Genomic DNA, 27,409 nt, shown 5'->3' on the forward strand with positions numbered 1-27,409 from the left:
TGCTCCTCGTTTGACTCCAGCCAGCTGCTCCCGGCAGGGCCCGCTCCAGGGTGCGCACCCTCAAGGAGTGACACAACAGCAGGGCAGGACGTGACCCGTGCCCGGCACTTTGTGACATCCGCCCGTGCCTACGGGCCATCCCCACCAACCCACGGCCAGACCCCGTGTCCCCCCGTGTCCCCCCGGCCCGGCCCGGCCCGGCCCGGCCCCCCGGGCAGCGCAGGCCGCGCTCCCAGGCGCGTTGCCAGGCAACCGCCGGCTCTCCGGGGCGGGGCAGCGCGGCGCGCGGCGCCATGACGCCATCAGAGCGCGCCGCGCGGGGAGAGGGCAGGGAGGGGGGAGGAGCGGCGCGCGGGCCGGGCCCTCTCCCCGCGGCGGTGAGTGCGGCGGGGCCGGGAGGGGCGGGAGGGGCTGCGGGGCAGGGGTGCGGGGTGCGGGGTGCGGGGTGCGGGGCGTGGGGCGTGGGGCGTGGGCTGCGGGGCGTGGGCTGCGGGTTGCGGGCGGTGCGGGGCTGCGGGGGGGGCGGGGGCGGCCCGGGCGGGGCAGGCAGGGAGGGAGGGGCGCGCGGCGCGGCGGCAGCGCCCCCTGCGGGCGCGGCGGGCGGCCCCGCCATGTGGCCGTGCTGGCTGTGCCCGCAGGTGCCGGGCGCCATGGCCCCCCCCAAGGACATCATGACCAACTCGCACGCCAAGTCCATCCTCAACGCCATGAACGCCCTGCGGAAAAGCAACACGCTGTGCGACGTCACCCTCCGCGTGGAGCACAAGGACTTCCCGGCGCACCGCATCGTCCTGGCCGCCTGCAGCGACTACTTCTGCGCCATGTTCACCAGCGAGGTCGGTGTGCCCTCGGGGCAGGCGGCAGTGCTGCCCGGGGCTCGGGATGCTCTATGGCAAGCTGCTCAGCCGCTGGCCCAGGGTCCTCCCATGGCGGAGCTGGATCTCCCCGTGGTGGCTCTAGATCCCCCCGCAGTAGCCCTGGGTCTCTCTGGAGCCCCTCATGGTGGCCCAGGATCCCTTCGTGGTGGGTCTGGAGCCCTCTGGATCCTCTCCTGGTGGCCCTGGATCTCCTCGTGATGATTCTAGGTCTCATGGTGGCCACAGAGCCTTTTGTCATGGCATGGTGGGAGTTAAGAGGCTGCACTTGGCACCACGGTCCTGGATCATTGTCTGCTGTGTGACCAACCTGTGCACCAGAGAGCTGCCAGGCTGAGCTGAAAGGCTCTGATACATCTACTGATTTTTCTAGTGATGCTTTGTGGTCTTCATGCTTCTGGGCATCTTGCTTGCCCAGGGTACCAGCCCCAGTCAAGGCTGTGTGAGCTGTGCCGTGTCCCTCAGCCCAGGCGGTGCGACCAGGCAGCCCTTGGAAACTGACATGGAGGGATTTGCCTCCTGTGCTGCTCTGCAGCTGCACTGGCTGATCAGCTGCTGCGCGTGGGGTTGTGCTGTTGCTCTGGTGAAGAGGATGTCACCTCCTGCTCTGGGGCTGAGGAGACTGAGATCAGCAGATCTGGCAGTGAGGACCTTTGCTCTCCAAGCGCTGCATCGACTGGCACTGCCTGCAGGCTGGGCTTTCAGAATCACTGACAGGTATTATTTGAGCAAAAACTGGCCCTCCTGCAGGTTCTTAAATATGAGCTGGTTTGCCTGGCTTTGTCTTTTGTAGCCGGAATTAATATTTTTGGCTTGTTCCTACAGAAGATGCTTTCCTTCTGCTAGACACTTCCCCATTAGCGGGGTGAAAAATTACTAAGGAGCTCAAAGGTCCTAAAGACCTCTCTGCTAACCCAGTAGTCCTTGCAGGAGAGAATCCTTTTCTCCTTTGTTTTATCCAGCAATGAATGCTGTTGGCAGAGTTGTGTGTGCATTTCTGGTTCTTTCAGTGCTGGGTTGGATGAGCAGGTGTTTTTTTATTTTTAGAGTCCTGTGCAAAGCAACCAAAAAAAGACATTATGTGGACTGACCAGATATCAGTATCTTTTCTGTCCATGTCTTCATGAAATGTGTCCATTTGTCAGTTTTATGCACCTTCTCTGCATAAAGGAAATGTAAGCTTTTTTTAAAAAAAAAATACACAAAGCAAATTCAGTCCCTGGAGCCAAAGTTCTTTGTTTACCAGTAGCTTTGAGGTGCTCAGCAGTTCAGCAGAATCTCTTTCTGCTTCTCTGAGTTTGCCCCCACACTCCTGTCAGTGCTTTTGTCTTCCTGGACTTTACTTGAGCAGTGTGCAGAGATCCCATCACTCTGTGCTACAGAACATTCTTTGTGGCTGTAACAGAGGATTGATACACTCTGGATCTAAGCTGATATTGTCTCTTCTTCCTTCTTTATACTCTCATTTTAACTGCAACATTGTAGTGACTCTAATTCATAGTTTAAATTCTTCCTAGAAAAAACGGTGCTTGCAGTGCCCTGTGGGCGTGGCTGCTCCATCCCTCACCCTCCCCAATTCCAGCTGCTTGGAGAGTTTTACTTATTTTGTTTGTATTTCTCACAAATCTGCTTTTTCTTATGGAAACCCCAAAGTGACAAACCTGCCAAGTGTCAGGCCCAGTTTCTGAGGGTTTGTGGGAGTGTTCTTTCCAGCAAATGAGAACTTGGTGAGCCTCAAAGTGGACCTGCTTCCTTGGAGTGTCAGTGGCAAGTGTGTTGGTGAGCAGGGAGAGACAGCACTTGGTTGCTCTCCAGCCACTTGATGATACAGAGTGTTTTGGCTGTGGCTGTAACTTGAGGGAACTCAAAGCGCTGGATTGCACAATGGACTGACAGTCTCTGCAAGGGCTTCCTTAAAACTGGAGGAGGGGAGGTTTAGGTGAGACATGAGGAGGAAATCCTTTAGTGTGAGGGTGGTGAGACCCTGGCCCAGGTTGCCCAGGGAAGCTGTGGCTGCCCCATCCCTGGCAGTGTTGAAGGGCAGGTTGGATGGGGCTTGGAGCAGCCTGGGCTGGTGGGAGGTGTCCCTGCCCATGCAGGGGGTTGGAACTGGATGGTCTTTAGGGTCCCTTCCAACCCAAACCATCCCATGATTCTATGTTTCCTGTGCATTCCATCTCTCTCCTCCTGCCCATCTGGGCACTACCTGCCTGGGTGAGATGTGGCTTCTCTCAGACTTGGGCTGCACCAGGTGTTGCTCAGAGCTGATCCCAGGGTTGTGTCCTTGTCCCTCAGGATATCACAGTTGTACATGGCCCCTGTAGCACTGACACTGTCACCAGAGGTTATCATCATCAAGAGCTGTGTTTCCTAGTCCCTGTGTTCTCTGCTTTCCTTCCTTTTCTCACTCCTGTCTTTACATTTATTTAAAAATGTAGACAGGAAAAAGAAACACTCATCAGTTTTACCTTCAGGGTTCTTCCTTGCAGTGAAAACTGAAAATTAGTTCTAGCAAATGCTCCCCTGGATCCCAATTTTGCACTGGGATTTCTGCCTTTTTTGGACAACTGAGCACAACTGAGAATGTGTTAAGAGCTGATCATTGGCTCCAACTCGGAAAGAAACTAGTCTGTCTTCTCTTGGGAGTGTAGAAATTGAAGGTTTGTTTTTCTCTTTGAACATGGAGAAGTATTCTGAAGATCAAGAATTTGTGTTTCCAGGTCTTTATGGTCACCCTCACTGACTGTGAACACCTTCCAGAACACATATTAGCACTGTCATGCCAGCATTTCTTTTCCTCTACATGTGAGAAGAAGCTGGAGGGGTTCATTTATTTATTACAGTTTTGTGTATCTGCATCAGGGAAGGCAAAAAACAGAAAGTGGCCTTGGATAAGAAAATGGTGCCAAAAATTTGAGGCCCATTCTCCTGCCAAGTGTGTTGCATGATTTGTGGATGCAATGATAGCAGCATTGTGTTTCACAACAGAGCTGGGCCCTGCAAGCCCTGCCTTGAGGCTTTCGGCAGCTTAGACATCCCGGGGTGAAACTCCTGATGTCTCCAAGTGACTCTCCTTAACTCTAGGAATGCATTTTCCTGGGTGTTCCAACTGATTGCTGGACCTGGACTGCTGAGGGGATGGGTGCTTTTATCAGGGCATGTCAACCCCTTCCTGCTTTACCTCCTGCTGCTTAGCGGAACTCACAGAGTCACAGAGTGCTGGGGGTTGGGAGGACGCTCTGGAGATCCAGACCGCGCCAGCCTCCCTGGGTAGCCCCTCCCAGGGCTCTGTCACCTTCAGAGTGAAGAAGTGCTTTCTTATATTTAGCTTAAACCTCCTGTGCTCCAGTTTGTGCCCATTACCCCTTGTCCTGTCACTGGGCACTGCTGGGAAGAGTCTGTCATTAAACAACAAAGAAGAAAACTTGAAATTCTAACAGCAGAGATCTGTCTGGTACCACCAAACACCTGCACCACGAAAGCTTCTGGTGCTGTGTTTTGAATAGCATTGTGTGACCCTCCCTTTGCACTGCTTCTGAGCCCAGATGTGTGCATCTGTGGGGACACGGGGGACTGGCTCTGTCCCAGCAGCACCACCACTGTGTGCAGCTCCCCAGCGCTGCGTGTGCAGCTTAGGGTCTTCATGGGATGTTCAGAATCCAATTGTCTCCACTCTGAGGTCTTTCTTCAAGGTGTGGTGCTGGGATCCCAAGTTATTCTGTGTCACATACATTATGTGAAGTTCTTTGAAATATTTTCTTCCTTGAAAGCATGTGAGTAAACTGTGAGCCATCCAACAAGGACTGGAGCAAAGTAGGAGGGAAACAGGTGATTGTCTCTGTGGTGTTAGCATTGTCCCCATGACTGGTGTTTTGGTCAGCAGTCCAGAGTGTGTGCATGGCTGGTTACTGAATGTTGAACATTGGTTGTGGGGACAGGAGCTTCCTTACCAGCTCCAGGCTGATCTGTGTAGAACATTTGTCTGCAGCTTCTACCTGATGCAGTGTGATCTGATGCCCCTGTATTCTGTCAATAGATGTTTGTAACATTTTAGAATTACAGAAGCATTTAGGTTGGAAGAGACCTTTAAGATCATCAGGTCCAACTGTTTTCCCAGCCCTGCCAAGGCCACCACTGCCCCATGTCCCTTAGCACCACATCTGCATGGCTTTGAAACCCCTCCAGGGATGGGAACCCCTGGCTCTGGGCAGCCTGGGCCAGGATCTGCCAGCCCTTTGGGGGAAGAAATAGTTCCCAAGATCCAATCTAAACCTCCCCTGGGTGACTTGAGTCTGTTTCCTCTTGTCCTACTTCTTGTTCTTGGGAGAAGAGACCAGACCCCCACCTTGCTTTGTGATCCTTTTCCAAGTCTGTATTGCCTACATCTCCATTTGCTTGTTGGAATTGTAAGAACATCTTGTCTGGTCGTTTGGGACCTTTGGTGACATCTCTCCTTTAAACTGTTGTACCAAGCAGTTTACTCTTGTTCTGGGAGTGTTTGGGCCAGCCCAAGTTAGGAACTCATTTTAGCTTCTCAGTGCAAGGCAAAGCCTGTCCTACTGCAGGTCAGACAAGGTCATTTGCTATTCTCTGTCTGTGAATGCCATAAAGTTTCTTCATTGTGTCAACAGACTTGAAAGGCCTCTTCTCTCAAATTACTTGTGTCACCAGTACCTCCTGTGGTTGTCTTCTCTCCTATGAAGTGCATCTCTCTGTGTCATAGGAGAGGCTCAGGCTCAGCAGAGACATAACTTCCTTTCTGCTGCTGTGGCACTGGATGTCTCTGCAGGGCTGTCCTCAACTGCTGCTGCTTCCTCTGCTTCTGTATCATCTCCTTTCTCCCCAGCTGAGGCAGACTCTAAGGCAGGTGATCATAGAATGGTTAAGGTTGGAAGGGACTTTCAAGATCTTCAGGTTCCAACTGCCCTGCGTGGGCAGAGACACCTCCCACCAGCCCAGGCTGCACAAGCCTCATCCAACCTACCTTTGAACACCTCCAGTGATGGGGCATCAACAGCCTCCGTGGGCAACCTGTTCCAGCACCTTCCTACCCTCATGGTGAAGAATTTCTTCCTAAGATCTCACCTAACTCTTTCAGTTTAAAACCATTTCCCCTTGTCCTCTCACTACAAGCCCTAATAAAAAGCCCCTCCCCAGCTTTCCTGGAGCCCCTTCAGGCACTGGAAGGTGCTCTAAGGTCTCCCTGGAGCCTTCTCTTCTCCAGGCTGAACACCCCAACTCTCCCAGCCTGTCTCCAGACAGAAATCCTTTCGTTTTTGATCATGTTTTCTGTTCACTGAGTCTCTGCTCAATTGGTCTGTAACTGACTTCAGGCTAATTCTTGGCAAGAAAAGTCAGGGGCTTTCACTTGAATCCTGCTTGCACTGGTGCTCACTGCTTCAAATGTCATGGAGAGAAAGGCTGGGTTTGCAGTGTGCTGCTTGGAGACATCTTCTGTTGAGGTCACTCCTGCAGACCAGAGCTTGCAGCTCCCTGCAGGGTGTGTTCAGTGACTCCACCTTCTATCCCATTGCCCAGGAATCATCAGCTGCAGTGCCAGCAGTTCCAGATGGATGCAGTGAACCACTGAGCTGGTGCTTTGTGGAAGATAATCTCAGCTTTGTACCTATAGAGGTGCAAATTTGGTGGATTCACAGAATTTACTGTTGCCAGATTGACTGTTGAGAGGATGATTTTTATTTTTTTTCTCAAAAAAATTATCCTAAAAGAGGATATAAGATGGGAAGGGGACAAGATCAGGGCTGGGTAAGTACCAACACTGTATATGGTGTTGTTTTACTTCTAAATGTTTAAGCTAAACCTACATTTAACCTTCACCTCTGAATTTTCTGGCCTGTAAATAGTCATGCTTTTTAGGGATCTTCAGCATGAGCTTCCAGGCTGGATCAGGAGTTGGACAGTCAGGAGATACTTTGCTTTGGTTGTAGGGCTGAGTGGGGAGGTGGGGACTCCAGGTAAGTGCAGCATGTCAGACACATCCAGCCTGGGGAGGAATCCCCCTGGACTGTCTGTTGTAGTAAAGGCTGGAGTCACTGCATGGAGGAGAGACTTCATTTCTCTTGCACAAATGACACATGAATTTCTGCTATGTCTGATCTCACCTTGCTCATTTTTCAATGCAGTCTGACTGCCCTGCTTCTCCATCATGAGCTGTGGCTCTTGTACTCACCCTGTAAGTGAATTCCATAGGGAAAATCCCTCCTTGCAGTGAGCACGAGAAAGACCAAATCTCTGCTGACAGCTCTCTGGCAGATCACATTTTTAAAAAACTGCTGAACATTAATGGCTTTTTGATCACATTACTTGAAAAAGCAGCCTTGGTATCCTTTCTCATTTACAGCTCTCTGAGAAAGACAAACCCTACGTGGATATCCAGGGACTGACAGCTTCCACCATGGAAATCCTGCTGGACTTTGTATACACAGAAACTGTTCATGTGACAGTAGAGAACGTCCAAGAGCTGCTCCCCGCGGCGTGTCTGCTCCAGCTGAAAGGTACTTGCCCAAGATCAGCACAAACTGCACAGTTGCTGCTGCTGCTGTTCAGAGATTGGTGTGTCTGACCTTCTGGAAATGGAAGACAGATTGTGGGAGGCATGATATTTATAAGCACTTAGGTCAAACTTCTGTTGTCTTGTGTGCTGTGGTTTTGTTGGTAGAGGTGGGGGAACAAAGATGACAAAACAGGTTATTGTTCCATGCTTTGGGCTGCTGTATTCCTGCCTGAGAATTCCCAGGAGGAATTGTGGACTGTACAGCATAGCTCAGTCAACTGATAATAATAAGCAAATTCTTGATGTCATTTGGCCTGTCATCACTGTGTCTTGATGATTAACCACCTGGGTGAGGTCACTGCACCTGCACCTCTGGAGCCATCCTAGGCAATTATCCCAAATCCCAGGCAATTATCCCAAATCCCAGGCAATTATCAACAAGACATAGGAAAAAACCCAGCAGTGTGGTCACCATATCCACTAGCACATTCATTTCTTTGTTTCTAATCCATGAAGCTCAACTCAACATTTGAGTCTTTTTCTACTATCAGATTTATTTAATTTTTGCATCTAAATGAAACAGCCAGAGATCAAAAAGCCCAAACACACCATCTTCTGCCCAGTGTTTTCACATCCCTCCAAAGAAATATTTGCATGTGTGTGTTCCTGTCCTATTTCTAAGCCTGTGATTTGAGTTGGATTTTCGTTATTGTTTTGAACTGTCTTTCCTGAGCCCTTTTCAAAGCAGCAGCTGGACAGTAAGTGCAGTGCTCATTCACCCCTCCCAATTTTCCATAGGTGTGAAACAAGCTTGCTGTGAGTTTCTAGAAAGCCAGCTGGATCCATCCAATTGTTTGGGCATTCGGGATTTTGCTGAGACACACAATTGTGTTGATCTAATGCAAGCTGCAGAGGTCTTCAGCCAGAAACATTTCCCAGAGGTGGTTCAGCACGAAGAGTTTATCCTCTTAAATCAAGAAGAGGTTGAAAAGCTCATCAAGTGTGATGAAATTCAGGTAAAACCTGAAAAGTACCATTACTGTGCTAAGCATTGAAGTAAAACCTTGAAACCAGTAAGAAATAAGTCTGTGTTCATAGGGTGGACTTCTCACACAGTTCCTGAATTTGAAATTGAATTTTCAAGAAGCTTCTGCTGATTTTTTAGCCATGTAATCTGAAATTGATCCGTGACATAAAGCTTTTGTGTAAGGACATGTCACACAAATGTTTCTTGCAAGTGAAGCAGTCACAGCTGCCTCTGCAGAGCTGTTGTTCCCTTGTCTCCTCCTTTCCCTGGAGGAGCTTTCAGAGGTTACAAGGACAAGCTGTCTAAAGCCTACATTTCAGAAATATCCCCAGACTTTCCCTTTTATTTGTAGATCTGTGCCTGCTGCTCAGCAGCACAAGCAGTGCTTGTGTCATCCCAGGCACTCGGGTGTCCTTTACTCTTACAAGCAGCAGGATGTGTGATGGTGCAGGGTTGTCTGACTCTTCAGGGACTTCTCTGCAGATTTTCTTCCTTTAAGGTTGGATTCTGGAGGATTTACTGCTTGGATGGAACCCCTCAAGCACTTTTTTTCCAAATTTTGTATGAAAATACATGTTCTTGAGAATTGAAATAAGTTGAACAATCCTTGATAATGGGGAGGGGACTTGTGATTTTTTTATTGACAGGGGCTTCATTGAGAGCTGATGTTTGCTTCTGTTCTAAAAGAAATGATTGAAGCAATCACTGTTCAGAGTTCACAGTGACGTGAACTCCTAGAAGCAAAGCAGTGTAAGTGATATCTCTGGTGGAATTCCTGAAAAGCCAAGACGGGAGTAGCCAGAGGAGAATCCTTGATGGATGTCTGCCTTCAAAATGTCAGCCAAGATGACATCCTCTTTTAATAAGTCTGCCTGACAAAGAGCATGTGAGAGCTCAGTGAAAGGCCCTGACACAAGCTGAGGGCAGCAGTGGAGAAAGGCTGAGTGTGTTTGATGTTTAACAAACTGCAGCTTTAATGCTGTGAGGGTTTGAGCTGAAGTGGGTTGTGGTGAGGGCTGACATAATGACTCTTGGAGCAAGTCCAGAGCAGCCACAGAGATGATCCAAGGGCTGGAGCAGCTCTGCTCTGGAGACAGGCTGGGAGAGTTGGGGTGTTCAGCCTGGAGAAGAGAAGGCTCCAGGGAGACCTGAGAGCACCTTCCAGTGCCTGGAGGGGCTCCAGGAAAGCTAGGGAGGAGCTTGGGACAAGGGCAGGGAGGGATGGGACAAAGGGGAATGTATTAAAACTGGAAGAGGTGAGATTTAGATGAGACATTAGGAGGAAATTCTTTGCTGTGAGGGTGGTGAGACCCTGGCCCAGGTTGCCCAGGGAAGCTGTGGCTGCCCCATCCCTGGCAGTGTTGAAGGGCAGGTTGGATGGGGCTTGGAGCAACCTGGGCTGGTGGGAGGTGTCCCTGCCCGTGCAGGGGGTTGGATCTAGATGATCTTTAAGGTCCCTCCCAAACCCAAACCAGGCTGTGAGGCATCCTGTGGACACTTCTGAGCAGTGAAGAGGAAAAAATGAGGAACTTTTGAATGACGTGGCCAAGCTACAGATGATCTACACAGGCAAAGTGAAATGCAGTGGGTGTTGGAAGGAGTGACTCAGGCCTTGCAGAGCACACGGAGGTGTGTATCCATTGTCATAGCTGAAGAAGGTGAATGAAACCACTGGAGCTGTTCCTGTGGCAGTGGGGAGGTTAGGGCAATGAGAAACACTCTCATAAACCCACCAGGCTTCTCCAGAGGTATAATAGCAGGTCCTCATTGCCATGCTGTGTTTAGTGTTACTCATAGTTTATCAGAAAACAGAAATTATTTCATGCAAAACTGTTAAATATATCAGAGGAGAGTCAGCTGGGGAGGGAATAAAAACAATGTGGCATTTGAAGAGGAGGTGGTGAAAATTGGAGACAATGAAGTACTCTGCTCTCCTTTTGTGAGCTCTAATTGTCCTTTCCCTGTAATTCAAACAAGGAGGCCATTTCAGGTCACACTGTAACAGATAAAAATCAATGGCTTGGAAGAATTGCCTTGCATAATTAACTCTGTGGCTCCCTCCTTCCCAACAGTCTGCAACAGCTTCAAGCTGAGCTTCCAAGTGTGCCAGTTGTATTGGTAGGAAGGCTCAGTCCCCTTATTACTGCATCCCCTTTAATCTTCATATTTAATAAGTTAGCAGACCTCATGATAATAAGTCATGTCTGATTTACTTTCGTGTTGGATGATCTAGAGATGTGCAAAAAGAAAACCAAGCCTAAATAATAGATTGTAGAGCTTTTTACAATTCTTTTGCTTGTGGTGATCATAGATATCCTGAGCACCTGAGGTTCCCAGGAAGGAACAAATCTGGGTGGTTTAATGTGTCATCTCTGGAACTGGTGTAAGCACCTGCATGTGCTGCTTCCAAATGGAGAGAGAAATAGACATTATCACAGTATCATTCGGGTTGGAAAAGACCTTCAAGATCACCACTACCCCAGCTCTGCCACGTCCACCACCAAACCCTGTTCCCTGGCACCACATCTGTTTAGATGTCTCCAGGGATGGTGGCTCAACAGCTCCTCAGACAGCCTGGATCACCCTGTCCAACTCCTGCCCCAGAACAGGACAACCCCAAAGTTCACACCATGTCCCTGAAGGGTGTTGTCCAAATGTTTCTTGAATACTTTCAGGCTCGGAGCCATCACTGCTTCCCTGGGGAGCCCATTCCAGTGCTCCACCACCCTCTGGGTGAAGAATCTCTTCCTAATGTCCAACCTAAACCTCCCCCTGCACATCTTCCCACCATTCTCTTGGGTCCTATCGCTGGTCACCAGAGAGAAGAGGTCAGCTCCCACTTCTCCTTCTTCCCTCATGAGGAAGCAGTAGCTGTGATGAGGTCTCCCCTCAGTCTCCTCTTCTCCAGGCTGAACAGAACAGTAACATTCACACTCTGGGGGTCTCCACTCTGAAACCCAGTTGTTTATAGTTTCTTAAGTGTGGGATGAAATTAAAATAAAACCCTTAAATATCCCTGGAGTGGCTCAGGTGTTAAAGGGGCCATGCATGGGCAGGGGGCTACAGGGGGTTAAGTCCCTGAGGAGGGAGTTGTTACAAGGGCTTGTAGTGAGAGGGCAAGGGGTGATGGTTTTAAACTGAAAGAAGAGAGATTTAGGTTAGAGATCAGGAGGAAATTCTTTGCTGTGAGGGTGGTGAGACCCTGGCCCAAGTTGCCCAGGGAAGCTGTGGCTGCCCCATCCCTGGCAGTGTTGAAGGGCAGGTTGGATGGGGCTTGGAGCAGCTTGGGCTGGTGGGAGGTGTCCCTGCCCGGGCAGGGGGTTGGATCTAGATGATCTCTACGGTCCCTTCCACCTCAAACCACTCTATGAACCATTCTGTAATCTTGAAGGTCCCTTCCAACTCCAACCATTCCATGGTTCTATAGGTAAGATTCTGTACAAAGGAAAAGTTATTCTGATCACTTTCATGATGGTATAGTTAGGTTAGTGGTTGGACTTGATTATCTTAAAGGTCCTTTCCAACCTCAGTGATTCCACAATGGTGCTCTGTATTTTGCAGAACTGTGACTCCTGCTCTGCTGAGCAGTTGGGAGCCACTCTGGGAGTTAGAGCCTGTTCCTTGCCTCTCCCAAAAGTGGTGGCTGCATCTTCAGGCTCTGCTGTGTGCTGTAAAGCTGACTTTTCTGGCACTTGGACTGCCAGTTGTTGATCTCAGCTGGAAGGGAAAAACAATTTCATATTAAGGAAAAGAAAATGAAAGAAAATTAATACTGTTGTGTTTAGTTCCCAAAGCCTCCTTTGCAAGGCTTGAAGCCTCATTTGGAGGGTTCAAAGCTTTCATTTCAGGATTGAAAGCCTCGTTTGGAGGGGCCAAACCGTCACTGCTAGGGCCCACTGCTGCATTTTTAAGGTCCACTGATTCCCTTTGGGGGTTTGAATCTCTTCTTAAGGCAAAAGGCCTCCTTTTAGGTTCTAAATCCTCTCAGGTCTGAATGCCTCTTTGTAGACTTCCAAGCTTCATTGACAAGGTTAAAATTCTCCTTTTCATGTCCCACAGCCTCACTTGGAGTGTCCAAATACTCATTTTAGGGTCCCAGCTCTCACTGTAGTGACCACATCTTCCTCTGTTCCTTCCAAAGCTCAATTTGGGCAGCCCAAAGCTCTACTCATCACCTCCAGAGCCTCATTTCAGAGTCCCAAGCCTCATTTCAGAGTTCACAGCCTTGTTGCTTGTCTCAGCTCCAACTGTGAGGCTCCCAACCTGATTTTTTGGGCCCAGTGCCTCCTTTTCAGGCTCCAAAGCATCATTTCTGCAATCCAGCCCTTCATTTTCAGGGTCTCCAGGCCCCATCTGCAGGGTCCCAACACCCATCCCTGAGGTCCATAAACCCTCTGGTTCCAGCACAAACCCTGCTTGTCGAGCTGGAATTTGTCTGCTCCACAGACAGTATGCTGCTGAGATGCCTTCCTGCAGTCTGCTCAGCCTGTTTCTCTTCTCCCCAGGTGGACTCCGAGGAGCCGGTGTTTGAGGCAGTGATCAACTGGGTGAAGCACTCCAAGAAGGAGCGGGAGGCGTCGCTGCCCGAGCTGCTGCAGTACGTGCGGATGCCGCTGCTCACCCCGCGCTACATCACCGACGTGATCGACACCGAGGTACAGCACGGGGAGAGGGCACTGTGCCCTGCTGAGCCTGAGAATCACAGAGTCACAGGCTGGGCTGGGAAGGAAGGGACCTTAAAGATCATCCAGTCCCAACCCCCTGCATGGGCAGGGACACCTCCCACCAGCCCAGGCTGCTCCAAGCCCCATCCAACCTGCCCTTCAACACTGCCAGGGATGGGGCAGCCACAGCTTCCCTGGGCAAGCTGGGCCAGGGTCTCACCAGCCTCACAGCAAAGAATTTCTTCCTAAGATCTCATCTCAATCTCCCCTCTTCCAGTTTTAATCCATTCCCCATTGTCCTCTCACTCCCTGCCCTTGTCCCAAGCCCCTCCCCAGCTTTCCTGGAGCCCCTTCAGGCACTGGAAGGTGCTCTAAGGTCTCCCTGGAACCTTCTCTTCTCCAGGCTGAACATCCCCAACTCTCTAAGCCTGTCTTCACAGGAGAGGTGCTCCAGCCTCTGACCATCTTTGTGGCCTCCTCTGGACTCCTGCTGTTCCAACAGAGCATGTCAAAAGCTGCTGTCTCTGCTGATGGTTTTTGATACTGACACTATGGAGTTGTCCCTGTTCAGCTGGAGCACCCACTGGTTTCCTCAGAAGTACTTTGCTGTCCCAGCAGTCACAGCACCCTGCTTTTCAGCTGGGAGGGTGCCCTGTCCAATTACTCAATTGTCTCCTGGTAGATGTAGCACCTTTTTGTTGTCATCTCTTCCAGTTTTCATACAGCTGTTTTCTGCCTTCCAGTCATGGTAGCAGGTCTTCTCTAGGCTGAAGGCTGCTGGCACCATCCTGAGGAGAAAATGGCTCCTCATTGTTTTAGGTGCAGATGGCAAGCAGGTACCTTTGAATGAGGACAGCAGCTGTGTAGGTCCAAGGCCAACACCCAACTCAGAGCCACCTCTAACACTGCTTCTCTGTGTGGCTGGGGTGTTGGAAAAATAAACCAAACTGTGCATGATGATCAGAGAGAATTAAACTTTTGCAAACTGTGCAAGCAGGAGGTGATGCTGCCCCTATGCCAGGTTTGACAGGAAGGCACAGAGAAGTTCAAACCAGAACTCTGGTTTGATGGGGATGTGAAGTAACCAGTGGTTACTGTCCCTTGTCACCTAAGGGGTGCTGAGTGTTGCGTGGCAGACTGCTCTAGAGAAATGGTGGTTGAGCAACATTGCTCTACTGGGAAACAGCTGCCTTTTGTGGGTGTTCTGCTGTAAAGACAGCTGACAGGCACTTCAGTTGTGCCAGAGCTAGAATGTGCTCAGTGAGATTGTTAAGGTCCACCTGAAACTGAAATTGAAGCTAACGAGGGACTGGTACCAAAACTATTAAATCTGTCCCAAAACCAGCCTGAGATAATGTGTGTGTGTCCAGGGCCTCAGAATCACAGAGTTGCCAGGGTTGGAAGTGACCTCTAGAGATCATCAAGTCCAACCCTCTGCTAAGGCAGGATCCACTGGAGAACATTACCCAGAGCTGAATCCACAGGGGATTGGAATACCCAGAGAAAGGGACTCCACCCCTCCCCGGGCAGCCTGTCTGCAGGGCTCTGCCACCCTCATGGTAAAGAAATTTTTTCTCATCTTTAAATGGCACTTCCCGTGTTCCAGCTTGTGCCTGTTGCCTCTCATCCTGTCCCTGGGAACTATTGACCAGAGTCTGGCTCCATCCTCCCTGCACCCACCCTGAGATACTTGGAGACATTAATAAGGTCTCCACCCAGCCTTCTCCTCCCCAGGCTGAACAGCCCCAGCTCTCTCACCCTTTCCTTATCAGGGAGATGCTCCAACTCACCAGTCATCTCTGCCACCATCATCCACTGGGCTCTCTCCAGCAGTTCCCTGTCTCTCCTGAACTGGAGAGCCTAGAACTGGTCACAGTTCTCCAGATGTGGCCTCACAAGGGCAGAGCAGAGTGGGAGAATGATCTCTCTCCACCTACTGGCCACACTCTTCCTAATGCACCCCAGGATCCCATTGGCCTTCTTAGCCACAAGGGCACATCGGGAGGTTTGTTCAGGGGGGTAATCACACCGCGTTGTGCAAGGAGGGGATAAGACTGTCCTTGGGCTGCAGTGGCACCCACTTCTTTTAAAGAAGGCCTTGCTGCTTCCATTGCTTGTTACTTCCATAGCTCCATGTCCCATGTCTCATGGACTGGGATACCAGGCTCAGCAGAACTGCTTCCTGTGCTGTTTCCTTGAGGGCAGCTGCAGCTGAGAGTAGATAATATGGGGCAGATCCAGCCAAACCAGTTGCAATTGTAGTTTCACTGTCAGTCCCCCTTCTCAGACATACTTCTGCTGGCTTAAATGTAGCAGAAGGGGCTTTTCCTTAGTTTTCCAGTAGTTATTTTCATCATAGAACCTGCAGTGCCAGACTTCGTGTGAGAACAAACTGAGCCATAGCTTTTCAGCTGCATTTCCTCATGTGCTGTATTTGCAGGAGGACCCTACTACCCACAGCCAGCCCACAAGGCATTGTAGTCCTGTCTGAACTGACAGAGGTGGGTTTAGGACAGTTCCTGTGAGGGATCTGTAAGTACTTGTACCAGTGACTCCTGTTTTCCCTCAGCCCTTCATCCGGTGCAGCCTGCAGTGCAGAGACCTTGTAGATGAAGCCAAGAAATTTCATCTTCGGCCCGAGCTCCGGAGTCAGATGCAAGGACCCAGGACAAGAGCACGTCTGGGTGAGCAGCAAGGGAAGGGACACTGAGCAGGTCTGGGACACTGGCTGGTATTGTGCTCCACACCTTGTCATTGCCCTGAAGTGCTTCACAGCAGGGACTTGTCCATCCACAATCTCCCACGGTACAGCAGGGGACTGAAGGAAAGGATAGAGGGACATTTTTTTCAGAGCACAATTGCTTAGTGGCAGTGCAGTAACTTGGTGGTTGTCTTTAATCCCATGCCTCTGCTGCAACCATAAAACCAGTTACCTGAGTGATTGCTGCCTCCAGGTATGTTTGTCTCAGCGTGCAGCTGTCCAAGAAGTGTGGGCAGAGTTCTTCCTGTCAAAAAAGACAGGTATCGGTGTCAGAAACAAAAAGAGCTGCAAGGTGAGAGGCAGGTGTGTTACAGGGAAGAGAAGTTTTCAAGAGGGAATTCAGAGGACTTGTTATGGTGTGGTTTGACCTCCAGCATAGTCCAGGCCACAGCTTGTCTCCTGTTTTTCTGGGAACATCCTGCATCAGTTTCAATGCATCAGTTTCAGCTCAACCTGTCATTGCAGAAAGACACATTTCATTTTGTTCTGAGTTGAAATGCTTCACCTGATAAAGGAGACATCACAAAACTGTTTTATTGCTTAATTATACAGGCAAAAACTGTGCACCTTATTGCCAAGGTTGTCTGGATTCAGTCCTACCTTGTTCAATTCATTCAATACTATCTGCGATCAGCTGCTCTCATGTGTCACCTAGAAACTGTGGTGAAGTTGTGGATTAACTTTCTGAGGGATAAACTGAAATGATTCTGCTTCTAGCTGTCAGGCTGCACAGGAGGCTTTCCAAATTGTTGTTGCAGCTCTTTTGTGAATCCTTCCCAGTGCTTTTTTTAGATCATTCTCCTTCATCTGAGGTGGCAGCTGTTCTGCTTTGTGCCAGACTGGGTCTTGTTAAATCTTTGTTCCTCATTGTTCAGTCCTTCCAGTGAAAAGCTGAACAGTTTGAAACTCTAGTAAAACTCCCTATTGCAGAAGGTACACAGGGGATTCAGGACATGCTTATCTATTTTTAAAACTATAATGGAAACCTGCCACTACCCATGACAAGGAAAGTTAAAATTCTCCAGGTCACAAGTTCTATTCAACTCTTGGGGAGAAAATAAGAAAAATACAGGGACAATCTCAGAGAAAAGAAATCAGAGGGAAATCAACTTGGAAATAAAATCTTTAACACTTAAGAGACATTTCCTCTGAAAATATTTCATTAATTCTTCAGGCTTCAGTCAGCCTGACTTGTTTCTCAGTGAAATGGTGCACAAAGATGTGCCATCTGGCCTGGATGCTGTCCAGAGGGGAGTGAGGAGGCTGCAGGGAGCAGCCGTCCTCCTTCAGCTCTCAGGGGGCGGTAAGAGGTTTGAAATAAAAATAATTGAGAGAATACAAAAGGAGATAGAAACAAGCCAACTTCAGCACCTCACTCAGCCAGCTTGTCTTCTCCTAGTCCCTCTGACTTGAGGAGAAGCAGCCTCCAGCAGGCAGCTCCCAACATCCCAGCTGGTCTCACTGCCACACACTGTCCCTCTTCCTCCCCACTGGGAACAGAGGGAGCCCAGGTGACAGTACCCAGGTTAGGTGCCAGCTTCAGAGGAGTGATGAAAACAGAGGTGACTTGTTGCACCAAGGAAGGCTCAGAGATTTTTCAGGTGATTGCCTTGAGGTGATCCGTTGGTTGCCAAGGGACTGACTTGCCTTTGCTCTCCCTCTCTGCTCTAGGAGCAAATGAAGTCCTGCTGGTGATCGGCGGCTTTGGCAGCCAGCAGTCACCCATCGATGTGGTGGAGAAATATGACCCGAAGACTCAGGAGTGGAGTTTCTTGCCAGTAAGGGACCATTTCTAACCACCACGGGGTTGAACAGGCTGTGACCAAACACTGATCCTGTAGTATCAGCCATTTAACATTCTCCTTTGGGCGCTGCTTTGTGTTCCTCTTAGTATTCCTGCCATCAATTATTTAGAGTTGCTGAGATGAACACTTAATGTTTCCAGATTTGCTAATTAAGATTTGTGTAAGAGGTGGTTGTCACATTTCTAATCAGCTGAGCCTGCAGAGACCCACCTCTTTGTTGTGGGAGTGAGAGCTATCATGTTTCTTATTGAAGGAGTGTTAAGCTTTAAGGTTAGTGATGATAAATGTCGATAGGAAGAGTATAATCAGTCCTGCTCTCAGGCAGGCTGCACACTCTCTCTGGTTTCATTGTTTCTGACCATAACAGGAGGTAGTAAGGAAAAGAGAATTCCTGCACTGATGACTATTTTTACCCAAATTGAAAATCATTTTCATGTAATTTTCATCACCACCTCTGTGTAACGGTGGAGAGCTGCCTCTTTTTTAATACCAGAGAAGACCCTGTATCACCTGGTGTCCCAAAATTGTGGTCTGTTTTGGAGGCTAAAAGCTTCCGATATTTTCATCAAATATTCCAAGTCTCCACATTTTCCCATGAACAGTCTCTGCAGGGACCCAGTGGGAGGCACACAAACCCCTGGGATGTACAGAAGATGTAACAGTGTAAGATAAATGACAATTAATGCAGAATGCTTCAGGGCAAAGAGGGCTTGGCCGTGAGAAGAGAGAATGGCACAGACAGAGTCCAGGCAAAGGAAGGCAGACACAGTCATGAAGAATTTTAGCCAGGGCTGTATCCTATAAATCCATAGTTCCAAAAAAGCATCAAAAGAGGATGGAAGAACAGTGGTTTGTCTCCATGCACAAGTGTTATTTCCTCCCCTTCATAGAATCCCAGACTGGTTTGGGTTGGCAGGAACCTTACAAATCATCTAGTTCCAACCCCCCTGCCATGGGCAGGGACACCTCCCACCAGCCCAGGTTGCTCCAAGCCCCATCCAACCTGCCCTTCAACACTGCCAGAGATGGGGCAGCCACAGCTTCCCTGGGCAACCTGGGCCAGGGTCTCACCACCCTCACACTGAAGAATTTCTTCCTAAAATCTCATCTCAATTCCACCCACTTTCAGTTTTAATCCATTCCCCCTTGTCCCATCACCCTTGTCCCAAGCCCCTTCAGGCACTGGAAGGTGCTCTAAGGTCTCCCTGGAGCCTTCTCTTCTCCAGGCTGAACACCCCAACTCTCCCAGCCTGTCTCCAGAGCAGAGCTGCTCCAGCCCTTGGATCATCTCTGTGGCCTCCTCTGGACTCACTCCAGACCCAGCCTTGCAGAGGGGTCTCACAAGAGCAGAGGGGGCACAATCCCCTCCCTGGCCCTGCTGGTCACGCTGCTGGTGACACAGCCCAGGGCATGGTTGGTTTCTGGGCTCTCCAGGAGCTCCATGTCCTTCTTTCTTTTCCCATCACCTTTCTGTTCCCTTCCCTGCTCCAGAGCATCACCCGGAAGAGGCGCTACGTCGCCACTGTGTCCCTGCACGACCGTATCTACGTGATCGGGGGGTACGATGGCCGCTCCCGCCTCAGCTCTGTGGAGTGCTTGGATTACACATCAGATGAGGATGGGATCTGGTACTCCGTGGCTCCTATGAATGTACGCCGAGGCCTGGCAGGAGCCACCACCCTTGGAGGTATGTCCTGGTCTCTGTGGTGCCAGGGCCCTGCTCAGTTCCCACCTTGAGCTGGTCTGTGCAGAGTGGGCCAGCAGTGAGGGAGGAGGCGACTCTGAAAGTCCTTCTGGTTTCCCATAATTTGGATGTAGGAATGGAAAACTTGCCCACACAGCCTGAGGAGCTCTGCCTCCACGTGTGTCTGTGCATGGAGGGAGAGCAGCTGTGAGGGATTATGGAGTGGGAAGCTCCCGGGGTGGTGATGGTGGTGTGTGTTCCTGAGCACAGGACACCATGTACAGCAACAGCCCTCAGCACTGGGAGAGGCTGGGACTGGGGCAAGTGCAGAGAAGGATTCCTAGGATAGACTTGGAAGAAAGAAACAGCTACTGAGCAAACCACAGGACTTCATGTTGCTTCTGCTGAGAAGGCAAAGGCCGGGAGGGGATTGGATGGTTCTCTGTGAGTGTAACTTGGCTTGAGAAAGACATGGGCAATGTAAGTGTTGAATGAGAGCAAATAGTTACCAACAGGGCAAGGGAAAGTTGGTGTGGAAATGAGAGGAAGTTTTCTAGCCATGAAATTAGCAGTCACTCTAATGAATATTCTGTGCTTTAATGCTTATAGTAACTTCTTAATAATTAATACTGGTTAAATATTATTAATTTAGATTGTTAGTAATCTGTTCTAATGAAAATTCTCTTTAAAATGCAACTGCTTTGCAGAAGGCAGATTTGTGAAACTGTTGCCTGAGTTAGGTCATCCAGTGTGAGAGACTGATGTTGAACATCCAGACATGTCTTACAGATCTTTTTTCCTTTTGCTGCCTTGTGAGCACTCTGGGAAGGTGCAGCCAGGATGGTGGTGACAGGCATGGTTTGGGCCTGGCCGTGGATCAGTAGGTTCTGCAGCATGAACAAGAGAACTGGGGTGTGTGTGTGTTCTCTTTCATCCATCATCCAGAATCATGGAATCATGGAATGGTTTGAGTTGGAAGGGACCTCAAAGACCATCCAGTCCTACCCCCTGCATGGGCAGGGACACCTCCCACCAGCCCAGGCTGCTCCAAGCCCCATCCAACCTGCCCTTCAACACTGCCAGGGATGGGGCAGCCACAGCTTCCCTGGGCAACCTGGGCCAGAGTCTCATCACCCTCACACAAGAAGCAGATCTTAGGGCCAGATGGGTTTTCTGTTTGGTTGGTTTGCTGGGGCAGGGTGATGCAGTGAGCCAGCAGGCTGGGCTGGTCCCAGCTGCCACGTGCCAAGATCTGTAGTTGTTCCTGTATTTTGCAGACCATGCTGTAGGTTTGCTCCATCTCTGAGGGCCTCCTTGCTCCATCTGCACCCTTGATACTTGACTTGCTGTGTCCAACCTGTGTCTAATGTTGCAGACATGATCTACGTGTCCGGGGGGTTTGACGGGAGCCGCCGTCACACCAGTATGGAGCGGTACGACCCCAACATTGACCAGTGGAGCATGTTGGGAGACATGCAGACAGCACGGGAAGGAGCAGGGCTTGTTGTGGCTAATGGAGTTATCTACTGCCTTGGTAGGTGCCCTTAGAACCTCTTGGCATTCTGCAAATTGTTGTTTTTAAAGGAATGGTGGTGCAGGAGCTCTGTGGGGAGCACCTGTTGTGTCATGTCCAGGTTAGAAGAGAAGATTTTACTTCCCCACATTGGACTCTGCACAGCTCTGGTTCTGACACAGAATCTCAGAATTACCTTGGTTGGAAAAGACCTTCAAGATCATGGAGTTCAACCATTAACCCAGCACTGCCAAGTCCTTAACTAAACCATATCCCTAAGTGCTGTGTCTGTACACCCTTAAATCCCCCCAGGGATGGGGACTCCACCCCTGCCCTGGGCAGCCTGGGCCAGGGCCTGACAACCCTTTCCATGACAAAATTGTTCTCAAGATCCAACCTAAACCTCCCCTGGTACAACCTGAGTCCATTTCCTCTTGTTCTATCCCTTATTCCTTGGGAGAAGAGACCAACCCCCCCTGGCTCCAACCTCCTCTCAGGCAGTTGCAGAGCCAGAAGGTCTCCCCTCAGCTTTCTGTTCTCCAGGCTGAACACCCCCAGCTCCCTCAGCTGCTCCTCCTCACACTTGTGCTCCAGCCCCTTCCCCACAGATGCCCTGCCTTCTTGATGCCCAGCCCTCATGTATTTATAGATTTATATATATGTCAGATCCATGGATTCTGTTGTGTTTTGTTTCAGGTGGCTATGATGGGCTAAACATACTGAACTCAGTAGAGAGGTATGATCCCCACACTGGACACTGGACAAATGTCACCCCAATGGCCACTAAGCGCTCAGGTGAGAGCCCCTGGTGCCTGGAGGCCAAAACATTTGGTGCAGTCACTGCTGGCTGGCTCTGCTGTCCTGCAGGATGTTGAGTGGGCCCAGGGAGTGGTTTGGATTTGAGAAGGGATGATTTTAGGACATGCTGATTGAACTGCCCAAGAGGAAGATTAATTTTCACATGCCCAGTGTCTCCAGCCCAGGCTAAGGTGTGGAGAGAGGAGTGTGGGGGGGTTGTAGGTTACAGGGAGGGAGAGGAAGTCGTGTGTGGCTTCCATGACTAGAAGAAAAGCTAGCAAGGCACAAACTGCAGTTTGCTAACCTGGTGCTGGTGAGCTGCACAGGACATGGCCAAGGCAGGAGGGCTCTGGCAGACCCTCCTTCACCCACACTCTGCCCTGTGACACCCTGGCCCCAGCTCCTGCAGCAGCTCTGGCCCAGAGAGCAGCACTGCCAGAGCCCTGACACGCAGCAGCGCTCACACTCCTGGTGGGACATGGTGCAGTCACACGTTCAGCACCCATCACCAGCTCTCAGTTTGTCTTTCCTGCTTGGGGCCCTGTCTGAGCTTGAAGTATGACAGCTGTGTCTCAGAGAAAAATACAGTTGAAATCCTACTTCTGGAGAAAGTTGCTGTCTCAGCTCTTCTCCTTTTCTCAAGGGGGTTCTTGTGGGGCTTGTGCAGCTCCTGTGTGCTCCAGTGCCCCTCAGGCCACCTGCCCCAGGCCTTGCTCAGCCACGTGAGGCTGGGCAGGGTGCTTGAAACCTCCACAGCTTTATTGTTTCTCATATTCTGCTTTTCTTACAGGCCCTCTTTCAAAACGCTTTTGAAGTTGCTTTTTCTCTAATTCTTGCCATAAGTGTCCTTCACATCTAGCCTGGGCAGCATAGTTTCTGTTTGGTCTCTGCTGCAGTGTTTTTGTTTAGGGACTGGCGCTGGGTAGTCAATTAAAACTGGTCTCTGTTCTAAAAACATTTCAGCTTTCCTGTGCCTGCAGTGGCACTCACCAAATCCCCAAGCTTTAAATATTTAGTCCTGTGACAGAGCGACTCCTGTGAAGTGAGTTGGAAAGTGTTTCTCATACGCCAGGAATGGATTTGATTTAGAAGTTGGTCACTGATTTTCCACATCCAGGAAGACCCAACATACAAACACATGAGAAGATCTGTGGGTTCTCCTACATCAGAGGCAACATTTGAGACCTCTCCAGGGATCTCTAGGGAGCCTTAGGATGAGACAGCTTTCCCCAGGGGGTCTGTGGTGTGCACCAGAGAACATGGCTTTGGGCAAGACCAAAAGCAAGGAGTTCAAGGGAGAGCCTTTTGTATGAAGTGTTTCCCAGGTCCATGCTAGCTTTCCACAAGATTCTGAGGCTTTTGGAAGCTGCCTGGACCCGCAGTACAGGCTCCTCATTGTCACGGGGGAGCAGGAATCTTGGCCCCACTCTGACCCTGCCAGGTTCCTTCTTTCCTCACTGCTGTGACCGGGAGCACTGAGGTCTAAAATGGAGGTGTTGCCAAGAACACTTTTTGGCCCAGGATTTTGTGCAGCCACCCCATGGTAGTGACACCCCGAGCTACTGATGGATGAGGTCGCACCTGCAACCTTCATCCTGGTAGTTTCAGTCCATCCATCCTGGTAACCATGGACCCTGTAGGACTTCTTTTGCCCCAAGACATTGGCACTCTTTCTAGAGCTGTCTGCTTGCAGGCCCTTGATTTCCAAGAAAGATCAGGACTAAAAGTAATCTTTATTCACAGAGATTGTTTCTCTTCCCTCCCTGTTTCTCTTCATCTCTTGGGACAGGTTCTGGAGGTAGGCCACCCCTCAGAAACCATGGCCAAATTGCACTACTAGACCCAACCTCCCTGACCAGGCCTTGGTCTGGTCTTTCTTCCCAGCCAGTCTTCCTTGGTGAAGCTGTCTGAGAGGCCCTTGGGGCAGCCTGGCCATTCCCAGCTGTTCTGGTGCTTTCAGCAAGGACAGCATTTAGTGGAACAGAAAGTCTTTATACCCTGTTTGTAGAAGAAACAGATCCGGGCCCAAAAGCTGCAGGTTAGCTGGCTTGTTTCCTTCAGGTTGTTCACCAATGCAGTGTGTTGGGGGGAGCAGCCTGAGAGGGTTTGCTCTGCTCTTGAGATGCAGCTCAAACAGTGGCAGGAGCACCTAAGGCCACCAAGTCCATTGTTATCTTTTTTGTTCTCTGGTGCTTGACCTGAAGGGAGCTGCAGGGGAGGAGCAGAGGCTGCAGAGGTTTATTTTCTGTTGTTGTCAGAAATTCCCAGCTGGGCCAACTGTTATTGGTGGCTGTTACTGTGAGAACGGCTGCTCAGGCAGATGCTTCAGCCACTTCTCTGCTGTGACTGTGCAATGGACACTGGTTTTCATTTCCCTGGCTCCTGGAGGAGCAATGTCAAATAAATCCCTCCCCCAGCTTGACATGGGACAGTGTCATTCTTCTTGCTACAGCCAGAGGCTGGGCGACACCAGGGAGCCAGAAACACCAGAGAAACGTTTCTCTGTAGTGACAGAGTTCCAGTGAGCTGCCTGCCAGCAGAGTGAGCCTTTCATGGGATCATCAAATCGTTTTGGTTGGGAAAGACCTTTAAGATCATCCAGTCCAACCATTAACCCAGCACTGCCAAGGCCACCACTGACCCATGTCCCCCAGCATCACATCTACAGGGCTTTGAAACCCCTCCAGGGATGGGGACTCCACCCTGGGCAGCCTGGGCCAGGGCCTCACAGCCCTTTCCAGGAATAAATTGTTCCCAAGCCTCAGCCTCCCCTGGCACAACTTGAGGCCCTTTCCTCTTGTCCTGTCACTTGTTCCTTGGGAGAAGAGACCAACCCCCCTGGCTCCAACCTCCTCTCAGGCAGTTGCAGAGCCAGCAGGTCTCCCCTCAGCCTCCTGTTCTCCAGGCTGAACATGCCCAGCTTCCTCAGCTGCTCCTCATCAGACTTGTGCTCCAGACCCTTCACAGGGGGTGTTCAGCCAAGGGGAACATCTCATGTTTAAAGCTGCCCTGGCTGCAGTGTTGCTCAGGCCCCCTCATGCCGGAGATTCAGCAGCATTGGTAGAATTACAGGTTTTCATGTATCATATTGGAGACAACAGCAGCAGAAGACACTGGGTTCTGGCAGCTCTTCTGTAGGAGATAAAAGCATAAGAAAATGTCCTCTGGAAAGGGAGGAACTGCCCTTGTTCAGGCTGTACCAGCCCTTAGCACTGTGCTGACAGTCGCCCGTGGGTCTAACTGTGCTGCCTTCTCTTCCCCCAGGGGCTGGAGTGGCTCTGCTGAACGACCACATTTATGTGGTTGGTGGGTTCGATGGGACAGCTCATCTCTCTTCTGTGGAAGCCTATAATATTCGCACTGACTCCTGGACAACTGTCACCAGCATGACAACCCCCCGCTGCTACGTGGGGGCCACGGTGCTGCGGGGCAGGCTGTACGCCATCGCGGGGTAAGGGCTGGCGGGACCTGCCCGCCTGTGTCTGCTGGAACAAGGCAGCTGAGGTGACACAGCCTGCTGGGTGCCAGGTGGCATCTCCTTGCATTTAGATTTCAAGCTTATAAGAGTAAACAGCTCACAGAGACACTGTACTCAAGGCAGCATGATGGTCCAGAGCCAAGATCAGGGCCTACAGGAAAGCTGGGGAGGGACTTCTTACTAGGGCATGTAGTGAGAAGACAAGGGGTGATGGATTAAAACTGGAAGAGGAGAGATTTAGGTCAAATATTAGGTGAAAATTCTTCACTGTGAGGGTGGTGAGACCCTGGCCCAGGTTGCCCAGGGAAGCTGTGGCTGCCCCATCCCTGGCAGTGTTGAAGGGCAGGTTGGATGGGGCTTGGAGCAGCCTGGGCTGGTGGGAGGTGTCCCTGCCCATGCAGGGGGGGTTGAAACTATGTGTTGTTTAAGGTTCCTTCCAACCCGAACCAGTCCATGATCATTCCATGAAGACAGGCAGGAGAGCAGCAGCAGACAGCAGAAGGAGCTGAATGCAGGGGTTTCAGGCCAGGCCAGGGCTCTGAGCACTTCAGCCTCTCCCTTCAGCAGCATCTCTCACCTGCCGCTTTCTGTCCTTGCAGGTACGATGGCAACTCACTGCTGAGCAGCATTGAGTGCTATGATCCCGTCATTGACAGCTGGGAAGTGGTGACCTCCCTGGGGATGCAGCGCTGCGACGCTGGAGTCTGTGTCCTTCGGGAGAAGTGATCCAGAGGGAGCTTCTGAAGAACATCCTGAAGAGTCTCAGCTGGAGGAAGAGTCCCAAGTGATTTGCAGTGACTGTTCTTGAGAGTTGTGGATGCTGTGGAAATAGTCACCAGAACAGCAGCTTTCTGTGCTGCTTCTGACTAGAGCATGTGCATAACCGTGTTATCTCAGCAGTCATTTGAAATTGGGGGCTCTGTGTGGAGCTGGAGAAGGGTGGTGAGGTGGGTCAGGAGAAGCTGTGTCCTCTGCTGTTCCTGTGGCTCAGTCTATCGGCAGAGCAGAGGTGCTCCCAGCCTTGGCATCAGCCAGCCTGGAGAACCCTTCCAAGGACCTGTACATACAACTGGGGAGTCTCTTCAGCCACTGCAGGACCACGCAGGTCCTCTGGTTGCTCTCAGCCACGTGGGTGTGTGGGGGTAAATCCAGCTGCTCTGATGTTCCAGTTTCCAATCATCTTGTACATACTGAATGTGTGAACGTGCTCCTCAGGTGCACAGGAGAGCAGAGGCAAACGGAGTGAGCATGTCCGAGGGGTCCTGCACTTCTCACAGCTCTGCACACAGAAGGAGTCGCAGATCAAAGCTGTCAACTACTGAGACCCAAAAGCCCGAGGCTGCAGGGGCAGAGGGTGGGGGTAAAGCTCATTGCCTGGTGTAGGAGCAGGTCTGCAGCGCTGTGCTCCAGTCAGGGGGCGCAGCGAGAGTCACATCAGGGTTCCCTCAAAGAGCTCAACAGACCCAGCTGCAAAGTGCTGTGTTTTCTTGAGCAGGAGCCTGGCTGTGCTGGGTGCTGCCCTCGCTCCCACCCCCTGGAGAGGTCACCTTGCAGAGGTGGGGCCCTGGCAGCAGAGACACAATTGCTGCCACCCACATGATCTTGCTGGTGAGCAACTGGGGTTCATGGCTGGACAGCCCTCTCTGTCCAGCACACCCACCTCAGCCTTTCAGATAAGTTCATTGTGGTGATACTCCTTTTATCTAGGATTTTTCTGCTTCCAGGGCCGTTAGGGATCCATGTTACCCTCTGTTTCTTCCCTGGCCTAACTCCACTTCCTCTTTCACTAGCTCTCCATCACCTGCGCCACAAGCCCCAGGTGAGAGCTTCCTCTGCCACTGTCTCCTCAGCGTGTCTCCTGCCTTGCTGCCTTCCTGGGAGCAGGGGCTCTCCTCAGCTTGGCCCCCCAGTGCCTGGGCTCCGTGTTCTGCTGCTCGTTGAGCTTCCTGCTGACTCCTTGCTTGGGGGACAGGGTGGGATCAGGGACGTGGTAGCATGACTCCATTATGCACTTTCAGCCAATGCTCTGACCTTCTGCGTTTGTTCCTATCACACAAGTGTTCTGTGGTTTTGTTTCCTATGTTTATTTTTTAATGAAAATGTAAAGAATAAAAGATTTCCTGAGCCAGCGGGAATTTGGCTTCTGTGCTCTACCCTCAAGACATTTGTCTCACTGCTGTGTGGAGGGTATGTAAAAACATTGGTGTTAGACCAGGCAGCCACTTCTGGCTGTGCCTCTGCCCCGCAGCTTCAGTGTGGTGGTGGAAACAGCTGCTCCATCTGCAGAGAT

At 50.7% G+C, this 27,409-nt stretch overlaps 1 protein-coding gene across 3 annotated transcripts; it reads left to right on the forward strand.

The window, feature by feature from the left end:
• The first annotated feature begins 293 nt into the window (after positions 1-293).
• On the forward strand, positions 294-27,254 carry KLHL12 (kelch like family member 12). Of its 3 annotated transcripts, XM_051639100.1 has the most exons (12): positions 294-377; positions 639-836; positions 7,237-7,390; positions 8,188-8,405; positions 12,922-13,071; positions 15,650-15,764; positions 17,513-17,619; positions 19,138-19,333; positions 20,706-20,864; positions 21,540-21,638; positions 24,906-25,092; positions 25,719-27,254. In XM_051639100.1, exons 1-12 carry the CDS (start codon positions 294-296, stop codon positions 25,843-25,845), a joined length of 1,794 nt encoding a protein of 597 aa, XP_051495060.1. In that variant the 3' UTR covers positions 25,846-27,254. The 3 variants fall into 3 exon arrangements, with proteins under 3 accessions (XP_051495060.1, XP_051495062.1, XP_051495061.1); XM_051639102.1 differs by lacking the exons at positions 294-377; positions 639-836 and adding an exon at positions 866-1,592; XM_051639101.1 differs by lacking the exons at positions 294-377; positions 639-836 and adding an exon at positions 5,968-6,641.
• Positions 27,255-27,409: the final 155 nt, after the last annotated feature.

This window comes from Apus apus, chromosome 23 (genome assembly GCF_020740795.1).
Source record: "Apus apus isolate bApuApu2 chromosome 23, bApuApu2.pri.cur, whole genome shotgun sequence".
NCBI lineage: Eukaryota > Metazoa > Chordata > Aves > Apodiformes > Apodidae > Apus > Apus apus.